Raw genomic sequence first — 19,953 nt, forward strand, 5'->3', positions numbered from 1 at the left:
CAAAGGTATATCCTACACTAGGCCAAATGTATAATCTTAACCCAACCAACCAGTCTAAGACCCATGTCAAGACTTTAACAGTCATGTTGAATGTCAAAATTGGGTTATGCCATATAGAAGGAACAGGGTCTCATTACTGTTTATATCAACCAAAGACAATTAATAGCAGTCAAATCAACACTATATTCTTCTGACTATAACAGATTCAACAGAGCACATCAGTACCATGATGGTTTACTATAATATGCTATCATAATTGAAAATGGGTTCTCTTTTTTGAATTATTGTTTAAGAAGATAAATATTGTGTAAAACATGTCATTTTCCCAAGTTTGGTAACATGAAAATACATTCTCAGTTTATTTCACATATATTTGTAAGCTGTAGTGCTAGATTGGAATGAAATGAAACTAGGCAAGAAATAACACAACACTTGGATTATATATACTGTAGAAATTGACAAAAATAAAAATGTAATGTATTTCTTTCCTTAATATTGAATATATTACATTACATAAACAAATGGACATTTAAAATGCAATTTAGACATATTTTATGGTCATCAATGTTGTCAAATCCTAACAAGTATTATACACTCCAAGTACAGGCCTGAAGTATTTAAAAAAGCTCAGTATGTTAAATGTAGTATATCTCTAGAGAAATTAGGTATTGACTGCATGCCTCAGTGAGTAGAAAAATCTACAAAAATCCATACCACACATTGATCCAAATATTGCTTTTTAACATTACTAAGAATGTAACAAATTTTAAAATAGTGTATCTGACTATCTGATACAGATATAATTCTCTTTAATTATCAAACAAGCCCAAAATATGTCAATTTTTATACATGTTAGTTTTTATGAAGCATAAATTTATGAAGTAAAAATTCGTAATAGAAGAGATAGGCCCAACATCTATTATTCTTATTTTATACTATAGGAACTACTTCAGCCACTCAGAAAATGCTTTAGATCATACAAGAGAACTGAATCTGGATAAGAATTACTGCAAGTTTTAAAACACATACAGGTATGTACAGAGATGTATGATAGTTCCAGGGATAGTTACCTGTCTATTCATCCATCTGTCCATCTACCACTATCTATCCCTACTCATATTTCTTGGTTTGTAATAATACAAGCTACCCTGCTTTTACATAATGCTGAACTAAAAAATGCTTAGGTGAGACTGCTGATTGGCACCTTATACAAGTTCCTTCATTTAAAAAATCCAACTAATCTACAAGAAAATGAGTTAGCTTCACTTTCTAAATAACCACTACAAAAAGTAGCCTGATCAGACTGTCTGATCTCTGCTAACAGTCTCTGTTAAATGGCTAATGCATAAGTCAGTTTTACATTGAAGCCTGAATATTTCTTTGGGTCTGACCAAACAAATATCCCTGACACATATGTAAATGCTTTGACAACTAGAGGTTATATTTCCTAGTGATAACTTGTTTTGCTCTTTATGTTTTCCTTTGCATTATCTTTCTCAGTATTTATTTGATCTCAGAGCTAGACTAGTATAGAAAGATTTTTCTGAGATTAAACTACATAGTGACTGTACTGAAAGTAAACACAGAAAATATTCTGCAGGATTTATGGCCTTATTTATTCTGGTTTCCAGATATGACTAAATGATTACTTCATTTCTAATAAAATTCTAAAGTGAATGTTTTATTTTGAAAACTTAAATGTAAAACTTCAGGAATGAATAGTATTCAAACATTTGAGGATTATGTATATATATGTTTAGCTGCATATTAAAACTTCAGCAAATAACATATATACTTATGTGTACCTATGTATTACACATATACATCTGTATATATGCATGTATGTATGTGCATATATGTGTATATGCATGTGTGTATATGCATGTCTATGTGTATATATATATAGAGAGAGATATGTATCTATATATAGAGATATGCCTAAAAGCTTAGTGTAAATTCTATTTTAAATGCATTAGGGGAATCTACTTTTCATAGGAATCCTGTGAAATCTATAGCAAAAATGAGTATTCACACCAGCATATAACTTTCCAGCAAATACCAAAAATATGAAATATAGGTTCTCTTCTGAGTAGTCCTCCCAGTAATAGCATCTTTCTACCATTATTTTTAGTTCAATCTTCTCCCCAAAGACCTAGCATGGTGAAATCTACCCAGCTCATCAACATGTATTATTATTTAGGGAGGAAAAATGTAAATGGACCACAGAATGAAAATTTGTTCAAAGCTTTTACAACGACAGCATCATGAAAACACTTTGAAACTATGAAATGACTGTAGAGGGCTTTCAGAATTATCTCACAGTCCAAACACTGACCAGACCAACATGTAGCAACTTTACATCTCATTCCACAATCACAGTGGTTTCTTAGCTATTTAACAGTGAAAACCAGATTATATCAGTATTAGAGCTATCAGTTGAAATAAGTGGCCCAACTGTTAATATCATTATTAACAAAACTGGACCAAAATTCTGTATGATGAATTTCTGGTTATACCACTATCAAAACAGTACTTCCAGGTTTCTGAAAATTCTTTCATACTAATAAATCTGGCAAAAGTGAAGAACAAAATTCATTAGGAGTGAAACTACTTTAAACTGAAAGAAAAAACACTATCATTGAACATATGACTCAACATTTCTTAATTTTGTCCCATTTGTATCTTTAAATGCTCATTGATTCATAAACAATGAAAATGGTGAAATAGTACATGCTACTACTAAATTTCAGTGATTGTTATTTTCCTAACCAAACTATCTTTGAAAAAAAAATGTAGTGACTTCTTTTACTCTTATCTGAAGTATAAAAGCTAATTCCCATTTCAGAAAATTTAACCTATGGTCCTTCCTTGTAAGGCAGAAAGTATACAATTGACACACTTGTTTCACTTTTACATTGGCCTACCTTAAACTAATGTGGGTTTTAATTGCTCTGGAAAATGATCAAGACCCTCTGTATTACATGGTCAATGGTCCTTTTAATAGAAAAGACAATAATATACAGTTGTTCACACCAACTAAAACTCATTAGAAAGTATCTGTTTAGGGTAACAGTTCAACAGCCATTAACAAGTGCAAATGTCTAATTGCCTGTAAGTGAAAATATGGTTCTTTCAAAGCCATTTAAAAATTATTTGTATAATTTAGTACATTTGAAAATACTTTTATAAACAAAGTTTACAAAGAATATAATTTTGAAAGCCAAAGTTTTTCAATAATCACCATTTTTTCTAACATAACATTAGAATTGACTTTTTATCTTGCTGACAGAGCAACTAAGAAAGTACAGTTGCATTGACCATATTGATTGTGAACAAAGCAACCATCAGTGGGACTCGGTACCATATATTTTCAATATTGACCTCGTACTTCCTTTTCTATGGTTTTCTGGGTCGGCTATTGGATTTGGACTGCAGTGTAATAAACAGCTAAGGTTTAATTAATGGTAAATGAATACAAGACATAGGTTATGACTTTAACTAATTAGGGAATTGTTGAATTAAGTTTGCCTTGGAATGCAAGGCAGTACAATCAATATCCAATAAAAGGACTATGTATGTAATTTACCTGCAAATGTGTTTCCAATACCATCAAAGTGAGTTTAAATAAGTAAGATATATGAAAGGGGACTAGAAGAGATTTCCACAAGTTAACACTTTATAGTTTCAGAATAGATTTCCTTATTGTTGAGAGATGGTATCTTCTAAAGCTCTGATAAGGGTACAGTGAAAAACAAGAATATTTCCTCATATGTGCAACTTTACTGAATCTGTAATATTCAACAGCATAAAAATTTCAACTGCTGACAACTAAGCTTAACCTATACAAACTAGTGATTTCCTGCTCAAAAGGAGCATCAAGTTTTTCTTACTTGACACCCTTTTGCTCCTTTCTCACTTGTCACAGTCTACATCTTCTTCATTAGAAGAATATTTATCAGCATAACAGGAATTCACTATTTTGATAAAAATCTCACCAATGTTGCTCTCACTCTTCCAACTGACATTGCAAAGGTCATTTCATGGAGCCTTATTACTCTTAACTAAAATCATTTTTCTGAAATATAAGTAAGAAAAAAAGAAACCTACCTACTCCCTTGTGGGCATCCAAGCTGGTAAACTCTATTGTCCCATTATGGCCTTTCCTAGGATTTTCCTGATAGTGTTTGTGGTTCCCATTAGGACAATATCTGTAGGCAAGTCCATAATCTGCAAGATAAACCTGGAACACATGAACAAATGAATAACGTTTTTGTCCTCTGAAAATATAACCTTTATAATTAAGTCTAAAGAAACTGATTGGTTAAGAACAGCCTCAGATCTTCATTTTATTAAACCAAGTGGTGCCTCAGGATAAAATATATACAACTGGGGGACCATAACAACTAACTTTCCAATTTAAATCCTTTCTTCATCATAGGCATATCTTGTTTCTGAGTTGACTTAAGATTTTTAGTCTTTTTTATTTTGCTCCTAAATCGCCTTCCCTCCAGGTGGGCATCTAGACATCATAAACAACAATATGTCTTTTTATCTATATTCATACAGCTTATGAGGCTCAGCCTTTTCTTGTAATCCCTCCCTGTAACATAAAAGTTTCAAGCAGTGATAGGAAATGAGAGCAAACACTCTAAAAATATAAACCAAGGGTTACAGGAATCTACACTAACAGGAAATACACAAATAGTGAACAGACTGTATGAGGTAATGACTCTTAAAACCAACCAAACAGAAATCACCATCATATTATATTTAAGAATGGCCTATCAGTACAGTACTTTCGGCTTTTCCGATGGATCCATATCATTACTTTATCTTTGTAAGTCAGTCAGAATTGCAAGCACGGTCCCCCAGAAGAATACAGATTGTTAAAAGTCAGCAAGTCAAGTTAATTTTTCTCAGATTACTTTTGGAGAGAGAAAAGGGGGGCAGAAGTAGTTTTAAGATACAGCATAGACTGAATAGAGAACTGTTATGATTAGACATTTATTCTGCTTAGGTTATTTAGAATATAGTAATTCCCAAGTATATGTTATCAGCTTCCCATAAAAAAAAAGCAGTCTCAATTATAAAATGTATTGTTCTGCATGTGTTTCTTTACATTTGAGGGACTGAGACAAAATTTCATGATGTAGATTCAAGACAAGAGAGTATTGCAATACAACTTGTATTTTAAAATATACTATCTATTAAAAGATTTAGTATTTCAATTTTAGTTCAAGCTTCTAGTTTTAAGGTATCCCAAGTAGGAGATATTTTGAAATTTAAACTATAAACAGCACAGAGCTTTCTTTACTTGTTGGAGAATAAAGCTTGCTACCATATCTGAAAATACATTTCAGTTTTGTCTCTCTTTCCCACAGAGGCTGTTTCTCAACACGGCCTCAGAAATCACTGATCCCTCTGCCCTATAAGTAACTTTACCTCAGGAACCGATGCATAACAGGTTTGCATCCTTTCATCATTTATGATGCATTTTTATCTTTTTAAAGTACTAAATAGACTTCCCTTTGCAAAACAGACACCCCCCAAATGTAATATTGATAATTAAACAAATGGAAATAATTTAAATACATGAATAGCTTTTATTTTTTTAAAAGCTATTAAGAGTCATTTTAGGTAGTCATTAGCAAAAAAAAGTAAGACCAAAAATTTATGGAGTATCTAATAATGCACCAAACAGCAAGCAACAGCTTAACATTCATTGACCTATGCCATCCTCACAAAAACCATGTAGGTAGATATCATTATCTCCATTTTAGTCATGTGAAAACTAAAATACAGTGAAATTACGTGACTTGTGTAGTAAAATGGAGCCAAGTCTGACTCCAGATAGCTCTCAATCACTGTCAAAGAAAAATGCACTGGACAAGTTAAATAGATAAGAATTTATTAAAGGCTATTGCAATAGAGGAGTGAGACTATGGTTAACAGGGTAAAAAGAATGAACTCTACTAAAACAAGAAGTGGGAAGGAAAGTTTTTAAGTGCTGTGTTGAATAGAGAAAAGTACTGGTAGATATTAAGGGAGATTGGTCAATGTGACTAGGTTATCTATGTTTGCTAATTGGTGCTTAGACTTCTACCCTTCCTCAGGGACTCAGAGGATGGAGGCACACTCTTTCTTAATGATTACATTTTTTAAGGGATGACTCCAATCTGCTTGAGGTCCCTGAGAGACACTCCTGGATTGTAAAACTGGCAAGAGGCTGGGAGAAGACTTGTATCTCAAGGCAGCTGAGAAAGAATTTACCATTTCAAGTTTTCTTAGGTAAATGCTCTATAAAAAGGTAGGACATAGGGTCAAGAAGAAACCTGTCTAAAATTCAAACAAGCTGAGGGGAATGCTAAGACCTTCTTGGTCATAAGTGAGCTCAAGGTTTGATTGGTTATGTGGTTTGCAAATGTTCTTTCCCTTTTTATAAGTTGTCTAATCAATTTGTTGGTGGTTTCCTTTGCTGTGCAGAACATTTATATTTTTATATAGCTCCACTTACTTATTTTTGCTTTAGTTGCCTTTGTTTTTGATATCAAATTAAAAAATCATTTCCAAGACCAAAGTCAGGAGCTTTTCCCTATGTTTTCTTCTAGGAGTTTTATGTTTTCAAGTCTTACTTTCAGTGTTTAATCCATTTTGAGTTATGTGAGAAAGGGGTCCAGTTTCATTCTTTTCCATGTGGACATCCAGTCAGCCCAACACCATTTATTGAAAAGACTATCCTTTCTCCATGTATATTATGAGCTCCTTTGTTAAAAATCAATAGAATGTATATGCATGGGCTTATTTCTCTGGTCTCTGGTCTGTTCTATAGGTCTGTGTGTCTGTTTTCATGCCAATGCCATACTGTTTTGATTACTATAGTTTTGTGATATAGTTTGAAATCAGGAGTATAATGCCTCCAGCTTTGTTCTTTCTTAGAATTGCTTTGGCTATTCAGCATCTTCTGTGGTTCCATACAAATTTTACGATTGTTTTTCTATTTCTATGAAAAATGCCATTGGAATTTTGATACAGATTGCCTTGGAATTTACAGAGTGCTTTGGACAGTGTGGGCTTTTAAACAATATTAATTCTAACAATCCATGACCATGCAATATCTTTCCATTTACTTGTATCTTCTTCAGTTTCATTTATTAGTGTTTCATGGTTTTCAGTATAGAAATCTTTCATGTTCTTGGCTAAATTTATTCCTAAATATTTTATTCTTTTTGAAGCTACTGTGGGGCTGTTTTCTTAACTTCTCTTTTCAATAGCACCTTGTTAGTGTATGGAAATGCAATTGATTTTTAAAAATTAAGCCTATTTTTTTATTGAGGTATCATTGATCTTATATTGGTTTCAAGTATACAACACAATTGCTCAACAGTTACCCATATTATTAAATCCTCATCCCCACTAGTGCAGTTACTATCTATCAACAGAGGAAGATGTTACAGAATCATTGGCTATATTCTCAATGCTGTATTACCATCTCTGTAACCAACTTATATGATTGAGTATTTTTGTTCTGTTTTATCTCCCTTACCATCCACCCACCCCAAACTTCCTACATGGTAACTGTCAGTCACTTCTCAGTGTCTACAAGTAAAATCATATGCAACTGATCTTTGTATGTTGATTTTGTATCTTGCAACTTTACCAAATGAATTTTTGATGGAGTCTAGGTTTTTCTCTATATGTCATCCACAAGCAGATAATTTTACTTCTTCCTTTCTGATTTGGATGACTTTTATTTATTTTTCTTGCTTAATTGCCCTGGGTAGGACTTCCAGTACTATACTGAGTAAAAATGGTGAATATGGGCATCCTTATTTTGTTCTTAATCTTAGAGGAAAAGCTTTCACCTTTTCACTGTTATGATGTTGGATGGGACTTGTCATAATTGGCCTTTTTTACATTAGAGGCCTGTCAACACATTTTTTGAGAGTTTTTAATCATGAAAGGATGTTGAATATTATGAAATGCTTCCTCTGCATGTATTTACATGATCATATGATTCTTTGCCTTCATTTGCTATTGTGAATCACACTATCTGATCTGCCTATGTTGAACCATCTTTGCCTTCTTTGAGCATGATACATTTATCCTTTTAATATACTGATGAAATTGGTTTGCAAACATTTTGTTGGGATTTATGCATCTATGGTCATTAAGGATATTAGCCTGTGATTTTATTTTCCTGTAGTGTTGTTGTCTGGCTTTGGTACCATGGTAATGCTGGCCTCTTAAAAAAAAAAACAGAAATGTTCACACTCATGTTTTTTCGGAAGGGTTTGAAAAGGACTGGTTTTAATTCTTCTTTAAATGTTTAGTAGAATTCATGAGTCGAGACATCTGGTTCTGGACTTTCCTTTTTGGAAGGTTTATAATTATTGGTTAAATCTCCTTTCTGCTAATTGGTCTGTTCAGATTATCTATTTCTTCAAGACTCAGTCTTGGTAGGTTGAATGCTTCTAGCAATGTATCCATTTCTTCCAGGTTACCTAATTTGTTGGTCTATATCTGTTAATAATATTTTCTTATAATTCTTAGTATTTCTGTGTTATCAGTGCTAATGTCTCCTTTTTCTGATTTCATTTTTTTGAGTCTTCTCTCTTTTTCTTAGCTGGCAAAAGGTTTATCAATTTTGCTCATATTTTCAAAAAAGCAGCTTGGTTTAAGTGATCTTTTCTATTTTTTTTAAGTCTCTTTTCATTTACTTCTGCTCTGAAATTAATTTTTTTCCTTCTACTATCTTTGTGCTTTGTTCTTTTATCTAGTTCCCTTATGTATAAAGTTAAGTTATTTGAGATTTTTCTTCTTTTAAAATGTATTTATAACTTCCCTCTTAGAACTGTTTTTTTTTTTTTTTTTTTTTGCTGCAGCCCATAAGTTTTGGTGTGTTGTGTTTCCTTTTTTTCACTTGTCTGAGGTATTTTTGTTTCCTATTTGATTTCTTCTTTGGCCAACTAATTATTCAGGAGGATGTTGTTTAAACTCTCTCTGTGAATTTTCCAGTTTTCTTCCAGTAACTGATTTTTTAGTTTTATACCACAGTGATTAGAAAAGATTTTGATATGGTTCCAAACTTTTAAAATTTACTAAGACTTGTTCTGTGACCTAACAGATGATCTAGCCTAGAGAATGTTTCATGTGCACTTGAGAAGAATGTGTATTCTGCTGCTGTTTCATGGAATATTTTGTATATGTCTGTTAAGTCCATCTGGTCCAAAACATGAAGTTTAAGTCCAATGTTCCCTCACTGACTTTCTGCCTGGATGATCTACCCATTGTTGAAAGTAGAGTGTTGAAGCCCCTATTATTATACTGTTGCCTATTTCTCCTTTAAGATCTGTTAATAAATACTTTATATATTAAGTGCTGTGATACTAGGTGCATAACTGATGGTCTTAATAGAGAGTTGTGATTAACAGTAAAATAACATGAAAAGGCTACTGAACAAAGTACTAAAATGAGCAACTATCCATCACCATCCCAAATATAAACCTTTTTTCTGTTTGGATTTTATCTATACTGTAGCATATGGCTCAAAATATTTATATTCTTAAATATCCTATGAGAATTTGATCAATTCTCTAAAATTCTCATGAAAGTTTTACCACTAACAACTATCAATATATATTTTCAAATTACAGATTATGGGGCTCTACTGAAGAAATTTAGGAGTGATTGCATTTGGTAGGTAGAGATCTGATGTAAGAGGAAGTAAAGTCAATAATTTATCTCAAGCAATCAAAATGTCAACAAATTAATTTGACACAATTAGGTCTAAGTGAGATAACTTGGTAGAAATACAGTTTAGAATTTTGTTATAATAATTCAAAGAAAGAAAAAAAATCTGGGTAATGTTATCACACAAGATAGTAAAGGAGGAAAGGAAATAACATTTGTTGAGGTTCTAATTACATGGTATCACTGGGCAAAGTACCTTTCACAAATTATTTCATTAAATCCAGGCAATGACCCAGCCAGAGAGCACTGGTCTCATTTTACATATGAAGAAATTAAGTATTCCTACTTAAGTAACTTGCCCAAGTCACAGAGCTGATAAAAGAAACACAATTCAAACCTGCACTGATAGGAAATCAAAGCCTATTCTCTCTTTTTTCATACTATGTGGAATTTTGGGTTCTTCCATTTCTGAAATGTTGAAGTAAAAAGTTTAAGCAGAACTAAACCTACAGTAGGGTTTGCAGTCTAGGTCCTATATTTGTGTGCCCTTGAGCTAAGAATAATTTTTATATTTTAATAGGATTATAAAAAAGGAAAGAAAGTATGGAAAGGAAAGAAATAGGATATGCAACAAAGACCTATATATATGGCCCACAGTACTCATAAAAGCCTAAAATACTTCCTTTACAGAAAAAGTTTACCACCCCTTAATCTAAAGTAAAACTTGGTTACAGTTAACTTTTAAAAATATTTTCTTTTTCTGTGAAATTAACAATAACTAGTTAATATTGTTCACTTTAAGTAGAAATATATACATAATATCTCTAGTTTTAGACAAGCATATAGTAGGAAAATCAAGATCACCAGGTTCAGGTACGGGGCAATTATTTTCATTGTAATAATGCTAGACATAGGAAACGTTAAATATCTAGCTCCCTAATGCATTTTAAATTATTTTTTTGTAACATTTTTGAGTTTAGTAACCATTTCCTTTCTCCATGAGTGAAAGGACAGCCCTGTCTGCCTTCCTTTAATTTCATAGATTTTTCTATTATACTGTATTGCCTCTTACATTTCCACATGGTTCTCAGTTTAATATTATTATTTTTACAACTCCAAGTGATAAGTAGGGAAGATGTGAGTCATTATCCACATTTAACAGATTAAAAAAAAAAGATAAGCCCAAATAATGCAAGTCACCCAACACTCACTAAGTCCAGCTTCTACTTAGAGCTGCCTTCCCCCATAAAACCACCTAACCTGAACTGATGCTTTCATGGACTTTCAATTCTAATATTTTTTTATTGAAAAGGTAGTATGGCAGCCATTGAGGTGCAATCTCATTAAGAAAGAACTGGCCTTTCACCTGTGAGGAGGGTAATAAGCAGACAACCTCCAGTAGCAGGACCATTAGGAACTGCCACAGTTTTGAGCCGAGGCCACACTCTTGGGCAGCCCCTGCCAAAGAATGATCATGATGAGGATACTGCAGTCATTCAGTAAATAGTTACTTTTTTTTTTAATTCAATTGGAGACTCTTTAGTGGGCACTCTTTGCTCTGGTGGTTGACTTCATCAGAATTGTATCATAGTCTGAGCTCTCTGCCTAATCCTTCTTGTCCCTTTTCCTTTCATAGGTGTCACATAACAGCCCACACTGAAAGCTTTCCTTGTTCAATCCTGCTTCCTCTTTTATCTCTTATAGGTAATATACTCCCTCCAATAAAAACCCTTGTGTTCCTAATTCTGTGTTAGTATCTGCCTCTCTCAGAACTATATTTGACACAGGTGGTCAGTAAATCATGGCCTTGATTAAAAGCACTGAACAAATGAAGATAAAAAACAAATTGGGCTCTGATGACCATGAAAAACACAACTTTCCTATACAAAAATCAACTTCTTATTTTGTCTAGGAAGATATGTACCCATAATATGCCACATTCTCAAGTTCTGCACTTAAACCTTTACTTCCCATCTCCTTTGCTTCCTGATGCTTGTATGCTCTTACCACTGCTTTATTTTTCCAAATAGATGAGTGAAACTAATGATTAGAGTACATCCTGTGGTTAACTCTTCTTTGCAGTGAATTGCATGGGAAGGGCCTTTGTCTTCAGTTCAGCACCCCTCCAGGGATACCCAAGTGCTCTTTTTTACTTCCTGCTGCACCTCCTGGACTCACCCTTCCTATATGAATCCTATTTTGGTATGTAACTCCTTTAACCACAAGGCAACATACTGGGTTTTCACTTGTATTCACATGGATTTACTATTCTAAAATGCATAAAGTTATTTAGCTTTTCTTTTATTTTTGCCTCGGCTCCACATTTATAGGCTGAAAACTCCTAGGGGACAATGGGCCAGGATAAATAATGTTATATACATTTCTGTATCCATGACAGTGCCTACTCTAAGGCCTCCTATACAGTAGGTTTAAATACATTTTTATTGATTTCACTTGATGGTAATAATTGGAAAAACTGAAGTAAATTCTTTTCAATAGATACCTGAGTACCAAGCATGATAAACTATTGAGAATCATAATTTTAAACAAGAAAAAAAATAATGAATATTTATGAATATGTGCTATGTAAAAGCAGTAAGTGCTTTACAGAAGTCAAATCATTTAACCCTCATGACACTAAGAGAAAGTTATTTTACAGTATCTTGATAATGAGAAAAAAAGATGAGTAAAATCAGGTACTCTGTGCAAAATAAGTAAACTTAGAGTAACTGGCAAAGTTGAGATTTGAACCTAAGTCAGTCTAACCAAGAGGCTGATTTTTTTTTCCATATGTCCCACAAAGAGGAAGGAGTGATGACATAAGCACATCAACAGGTCTAGAGATAACACGGACTCTGAGAAAAGTAAACTAGATTTAAATTTAATAATATTTTAGAAAAAGAGGAGGTTATTTGCAATTGGGGGACTCAGAGAAAGAAACAAATCTTTGAGCTGGGCTTTGAAAAATATCTAAGATTTCCACAAATAGAGAAAGGGAGAAAGAACACAAGAAGGCAAACCAGGGCCTGGGGTCAGTGTGTATTGGGAGTAGAAAGGTTACTGGATATAACACAAGTTAGAAAACTGGTTTGCATACATTTGCAGAAATCTTTGAGAACCATGCTGAGAAGCTGGGACATGAGTTTTATATGCAAATAAGAGTCACCAAAGGTTTTTTTGGCAAGGAACAATGTTACCAGTGCCAGCAGTATCATAAGGAAACGGACAGAGAGAGTCTATTTAAGAAAATATAATAGTCCAGGCCTTAAAAAGGCAATGAGAGATGGGACCAGGGCACTGAACAAAAGGCAGACAAAGCAGAAGCCACAATTATTGGATATGAGGTTTGAGAGAGTCAAAGATAACTGAAAATGCTGTGGCTGGCTGAGCAAGTGAGGATTCAATAAACACAGAAAAGAGAATAGGAGGAGGAGTGGAGGCTTGGAAAGAAAATGATTTATTCATTTTTTTTTTTTTTTTTTTTTTTTTAGATAATTATTTTTTATTGAAGGGTAGTTGACACACAGTATTACATTACATTAGTTTCAGGTGTACAACACAGTGATTCAACATTTATATACATGATAATTCTAAGTACCAGCTATCACCATACCAAGTTGTTACAATATTTTGACTATATTCCTTATGCTATACATTACATCCCGGTTGCTTCTTTATTTTACAATTGGAAGTGTGTACTTTTTCTTGGTTGTTGTTGTTAGGGCATCTCTCATTTTTATTGATCAAATGGTTGTTAACAACAATAAAATTCTGTATAGGGGAGTCAATGCTCAATGCACAATCATTAATCCTCCCCAAGCCTAATTTTCGTCAGTCTCCAATCTTCTGAAGCATAACGAACAAGTTCTTACATGGAGAACAAATTCTTACATAGTGAATAAGTTACATGGTGAACAGTACAAGGGCAGTCATCACAGAAACTTTCGGTTTTGCTCATGCATTATGAACTATAAACAGTTCAAATATGAATACTCATTTGGTTTTTATACTTGATTTATATGTGGATACCACATTTCTCTCTTTATTATTATTATTTTTAATAAAATGCTGAAGTGGTAGGTAGATACTAGATAAAGGTAGAAAACATAGTTTAGTGTTGTAAGAGAGCAAATGTATATGATCAGGTGTGTGCCTGTAGACTATGTGTTAATCCAAGCTAGACAAGGGCAATAAAACATCCACATATGCAGAAGATTTCTCTCAGAACAGGGGGGGTGAGGTTCTGAGCCTCACCTCTGTTGATCCCCAATTTCTCACCTGATGACCCCCCAGCGACTGTGCCTGTCTTAGGTTGTTCCTCCCTTGAGGAATCTTACCCGTCTCTGGCTAACCAGTCATCTTCCGGGGCCACACAGGGAAATGTTAAGTTGGTAAGTGAGAGAGAAGCCTTATTGTTTGAAATGGTTAGCTTTTTATTTCTTTGCATATTTATGCCCTGTGGCTTCTATGCCCAGCATTTGTCTTGAGGTATCTTTACCACTTGGAGGAGTTATGATACTCGGTAAATTTGATATGAGGCACGAATTCTATTTAAGAATTCGTTGTAATTAGGAAGGAAGAAGAAAAGCTATAGAAGTAGCAGGCAGGAGAAAACATGGGAAGATTGATTATTTCTTTGACATATCTTCTTGTAGAGTAACTTCAGCATGTATATATTTTAAGCTACTACTTAAATTGCGCACACACATTAACATAATAGGAGTATAGTTACATAACCAAAGCATACCTGTAATTACCAGCCATCTCCAGTGAAACCAAGAAAACCAGTTAGGCACCTTAGGTATTTGTGAAAACTTATCTATGATATGGTGGATATTGTCCAACTGAATTTGAACAGTCTGAGAGAAATAAGACAAATTAAAACAACCCATTCCTGGGGACTGTTCACATCCCTTATGTTCTTTTAACAGTAAATAGTCTGTAGTTGTAAGATTTTGGAGCGCTACAATTTGCACTTCTCCTAATTCTTGGTTGAGTTCCAACAGTATAGATCCAGTCAAATTTGTTGTTTTACTGTATGCACAGGCCAGCTTAGATATCTCCTTCATTCCCATGGCAAGTCCAGGAGCTGGTGGGATGAGTGCATCTACAGCTGTAGCAGTGCGTGGATCTTTGTTGGGGTTTTTTGATGATCATCTTCTGGCATGAGTCTTCCCGAGAGTGCTGATGTTGGAAGTTCTCTTTCATATCGTTTCTTAGTTCATTTTCGGGGTAGCCAAATTAGGCTTTGATCCTCTGTATAAACACAAACAGACCCTTTGCCTACACTTTTATATGTCCTTTATATTATTGTGTAGAACTCATTAGAGGTCACCACATAGGAACTGCATTTTTTTTTTTTAATCATTAATCTACACTTACATGACGAATACTTACGAATACTTTGTTTACTAGGCTCTCCCCTATACCAGGTCCCCCCTATATACTCCTTTACAGTCACTGTCCATCAGCGTAGCAACCTGTTGTAGAATCACTACTTGTCTTCTCTGTGTTGTACAGCCCTCCCCTTTCTCCCACCCCGCTATGGATGCTAATCTTAATACCCCCCTACTTCTCCCCCCCTTATCCCTCCCTACCCACCCATCCTCCCCAGTCCCTTTCCCTTTGGTACCTGTTAGTCCATTCTTAGTTCTGTGATTCTGCTGCTGTTTTGTTCCTTCAGTTTTTCCTTTGTTCTTATATTCCACAGATGAGTGAAATCATTTGGTATTTCTCTTTCTCTGCTTGGCTTGTTTCACTGAGCAAAATACCCTCCAGCTCCATCCATGTTGCTGCAAATGGTTGGATTTGCCCTTTTCTTATGGCTGAGTAGTATTCCATTGTGTATATGTACCACATCTTCTTTATCCATTCATCTATCGATGGACATTTAGGTTGCTTCCAATTCTTGGCTATTGTAAATAGTGCTGCGATAAACATAGGGGTGCACTGATCTTTCTCATACTTGATTGCTGCATTCTTAGGGTAAATTCCTAGGAGTGCAATTCCTGGGTCAAATGGTAAGTCTGTTTTGAGCATTTTGATGTACCTCCATACTGCTTTCCACAATGGTTGAACAAGTTTACATTCCCACCAGCAGTGTAGGAGGGTTCCCCTTTCTCCACAGCCTCGCCAACATTTGTTGTTGTTTGTCTTTTGGATGGCAGCCATCCTTACTGGTGTGAGGTGATACCTCATTGTAGTTTTAATTTGCATTTCTCTGATAATTAGCGATGTGGAGCATCTTTTCATGTGTCTGTTGGCCATCTGTATTTCTTTTTTGGAGAACCGTCTGTTCAGTTCCTTTGCCCATTTTTTAATTGGGTTATTTGTTTTTTGTTTGTTGAGGCGTGTGAGCTCTTTATATATTCTGGACGTCAAGCCTTTATCGGATGTGTCATTTTCAAAGATATTCTCCCATACTGTAGGGTTTCTTTTTGTTCTATTGATGGTGTCTTTTGCTGTACAGAAGCTTTTCAGCTTAATATAGTCCCACTTGTTCATTTTTGCTGTTGTTTTCCTTGCCCGGGGAGATATGTTCAAGAAGAGGTCACTCATGTTTATGTCTAAGAGGTTTGTGCCTATGTTTTCTTCCAAGAGTTTAATGGTTTCATGACTTACATTCAGGTCTTTGATCCATTTTGAGTTTACTTTTGTATATGGGGTTAGACGATGGTCCAGTTTCATTCTCCTACATGTAGCTGTCCAGTTTTGCCAGCACCATCTGTTGAAGAGACTGTCATTTCGCCATTGTATGTCCATGGCTCCTTTATCAAATATTAATTGACCATATATGTCTGAGTTAATGTCTGGATTCTCTAGTCTGTTCCATTGGTCTGTGGCTCTGTTCTTGTGCCAGTACCAAATTGTCTTGATTACTATGGCTTTATAATAGAGCTTGAAGTTGGGGAGTGAGATCCCCCCTACTTTATTCTTCTTTCTCAGGATTGCTTTGGCTATTCGGGGTCTTTGGTGGTTCCATATGAATTTTTGAATTATTTGATCCAGTTCATTGAAGAATGTTGCTGGTAGTTTCATAGGGATTGCATCAAATCTGTATATTGCTTTGGGCAGGATGGCCATTTTGACGATATTAATTCTTCCTAGCCATGAGCATGGGATGCGTTTCCATCTGTTAGTGTCCCCTTTAATTTCTTTTAAGAGTGACTTGTAGTTTTCAGAATATAAGTCTTTCACTTCTTTGGTTAGGTTTATTCCTAGGTATTTTATTTTTTTTGATGCAATTGTGAATGGAGTTGTTTTCCTGATTTCTCTTTCTGTTGGTTCATTGTTGGTATATAGGAAAGCCACAGATTTCTGTGTGTTGATTTTGTATCCTGCAACTTTGCTGTATTCCGATATCAGTTCTAGTAGTTCTGGGGTGGAGTCTTTAGGGTTTTTTATGTACAGTATCATGTCATCTGCAAATAGTGACAGTTTGATTTCTTCTTTGCCAATCTGGATTCCTTGTATTTTTTTGTTTTGTCTGATTGCCGTGGCTAGGACCTCTAGTACAATGTTAAATAACAGTGGGGAGAGTGGGCATCCCTGTCTAGTTCCCGATCTCAGCGGAAATGCTTTCAGCTTCTCGCTATTCAATATAATGTTGGCTGTGGGTTTTTCATAGATGGCCTTTATTATGTTGAGGTACTTGCCCTCTATTCCCATTTTGCTGAGAGTTTTTATCATGAATGGATGTTGAACTTTGTCAAATGCTTTTTCAGCATCTATGGAGATGATCATGTGGTTTTTGTCTTTCTTTTTGTTGATGTGGTGGATGATATTGATGGACTTTCGAATGTTGTGCCATCCTTGCATCCCTGGGATGAATCCCACTTGGTCATGGTGTACGATGGTTTTGATGTATTTTTGAATTCGGTTTGCTAAAATTTTGTTGAGTATTTTTGCGTCTACGTTCATCAGGGATATTGGTCTATAGTTTTCTTTTTTGGTGGGGTCTTTGCCTGGTTTTGGTATTAGGGTGATGTTAGCTTCATAGAATGAGTTTGGGAGTATCCCCTCCTCTTCTATTTCTTGGAAAACTTTAAGGAGAATGGGTATTATGTCTTCCCTGTATGTCTGATAAAATTCCGAGGTAAATCCATCTGGCCCGGGGGTTTTGTTCTTTGGTAGTTTTTTGATTACCGCTTCAATTTCGTTGCTGGTAATTGGTCTGTTTAGATTTTCTGTTTCTTTTTGGGTCAGTCTTGGAAGGTTGTATTTTTCTAGGAAGTTGTCCATTTCTCCTAGGTTTCCCAGCTTGTTAGCATATAGGTTTTCATAGTAGTCTCTAATAATTCTTTGTATTTCTGCAGGATCTGTTGTGATTTTTCCTTTCTCATTTCTGATACTGTTGATTTGTGTTGACTCTCTTTTCCTCTTAATAAGTCTGGCTAGAGGCTTATCTATTTTGTTTATTTTCTCGAAGAACCAGCTCTTGGTTTCATTGATTTTTGCTATTGTTTTATTCTTCTCAATTTTATTTATTTCTTCTCTGATCTTTATTATGTCCCTCCTTCTGCTGACCTTAGGCCTCATTTGTTCTTCTTTTTCCAATTTTGATAGTTGTGACATTAGACCGTTCATTTGGGATTGCTCTTCCTTTTTTAAATATGCTTGGAGTGCTATATACTTTCCTCTTAAGACTGCTTTTGCTGCGTCCCACAGAAGTTGGGGCTTAGTGTTGTTGTTGTCATTTGTTTCCATATATTGCTGGATCTCCATTTTGATTTGGTCATTGATCCATTGATTATTTAGGAGCGTGTTGTTTAGCCTCCATGTGTTTGTGAGCCTTTTTGCTTTCTTTGAACAGTTTATTTCTAGTTTAATGCCTTTGTGGTCTGAAAAGTTGGTTGGTAGGATTTCAATCTTTTGGAATTTACTGAGGCTCTTTTTGTGTCCTAGTATGTGGTCTATTCTGGAGAATGTTCCATGTGCACTTGAGAAGAACGTGTATCCTGTTGCTTTTGGATGTAGAGTTCTGTAGATGTCTATTAGGTCCATCTGTTCTAGTGTGTTGTTCAGTGCCTCTGTGTCCTTACTTATTTTCTGTCTGGTGGATCTGTCCTTTGGAGTGAGTGGTGTGTTGAAGTCTCCTAGAATGAATGCATTGCATTCTATTTCCTCCTTTAGTTCTGTTAATATTTGTTTCAGGTATGTTGGTGCTCCTGTATTGGGTGCATATATATTTATAATGGTTATATCCTCTTGATGGACTGAGCCCTTTATCATTATGTAATGTCCTTCTTTGTCTTTTGTTACTTTCTTTATTTTGAAGTCTGTTTTGTCTGATACCAGAATTGCAACACCTGCTTTCTTCTCTCTGTTGTTTGCTTGAAATATCTTTTTCCATCCCTTGACTTTAAGTCTGTGCGCGTCTTTGGGTTTGAGGTGAGTCTCTTGTAAGCAGCATATGGATGGATCTTGCTTTTTTATCCATTCTATTACTCTGTGTCTTTTGATTGGTGCATTCAGTCCATTTACATTTAGGGTGATTATTGAAAGGTATGAATTTATTGCCATTGCAGGCTTTAAGTTTGTGGTTACCAAAGGTTTAGGGTTAGCTTCTTTACTGTCTTACTGTCTAACTTAACTCGCTTGTTGAGCTATTATAAACACAATCTGATGATTCTTTATTTCTCTCCCTTCTTATTCCTCCTCCTCCCTTCTTCATATGTTGGGTGTTTTGTTGTGTGCTCTTTTTAGGAGTGCTCCCATCTAGAGCAGTCCCTGTAGGATGCCCTGTAGAGGTGGTTTGTGGGAGGCAAATTCCCTCAACTTTTGCTTGTCTGGGAATTGTTTAATCCCTCCTTCATATTTAAATGATATTCGTGCTGGATACAGTAGTCTTGGTTCGAGGCCCTTCTGTTTCATTGCATTAAGTATATCATGCCATTCTCTTCTGGCCTGTAGGGTTTCTGTTGAGAAGTCTGATGATAGCCTGATGGGTTTTCCTTTGTAGGTAACCTTTTTTTTCTCTCTGGCTGCTTGTAATACTTTGTCCTTGTCTTTGATCTTTGCCATTTTAATTATTATGTGTCTTGGTGTTACCCTCCTTGGATCCCTTGTCATGGGAGTTCTGTGTACCTCTGTGGTCTGAGAGGCCATTTCTTCCCCTAGTTTGGGGAAATTTTCAGCAATTATTTCTTCAAAGACATTTTCTATCCCCTTTTCTCTCTCTACTTCTTCTGGAATGCCTATGATTCTTAAATTATTTCTTTTATATTGATCACTCAGCTCTCTTAAAATTCTTTCATTCCTGGA

At 34.9% G+C, this 19,953-nt stretch overlaps 2 protein-coding genes across 4 annotated transcripts in view; one reads left to right on the forward strand and one right to left on the reverse strand.

Moving 5' to 3' along the window:
- The window catches only part of FANCL (FA complementation group L), a 124,874-nt gene extending 120,773 nt beyond the window's left edge, over positions 1 to 4,101 (forward strand). For both annotated transcript variants that reach the window (XM_057497185.1, XM_036926005.2), the window contains one exon: positions 942 to 4,101. In XM_057497185.1, the coding sequence (XP_057353168.1) occupies positions 942 to 1,001 (60 nt within the window). In that variant the 3' untranslated portion in view covers positions 1,002 to 4,101. The remainder of the gene's footprint in view (positions 1 to 941) is intronic.
- Positions 1 to 19,953, reverse strand: part of VRK2 (VRK serine/threonine kinase 2) — a 126,130-nt gene that overhangs the window by 35,834 nt on the left and 70,343 nt on the right. For both annotated transcript variants that reach the window (XM_036926002.2, XM_036926003.2), the window contains exon 8: positions 4,108 to 4,240. In XM_036926002.2, the coding sequence (XP_036781897.2) occupies positions 4,108 to 4,240 (133 nt within the window). The remainder of the gene's footprint in view (positions 1 to 4,107; positions 4,241 to 19,953) is intronic.

Source organism: Manis pentadactyla, chromosome 2 (genome assembly GCF_030020395.1).
Source record: "Manis pentadactyla isolate mManPen7 chromosome 2, mManPen7.hap1, whole genome shotgun sequence".
NCBI classification, from domain to species: Eukaryota; Metazoa; Chordata; class Mammalia; order Pholidota; family Manidae; genus Manis; species Manis pentadactyla.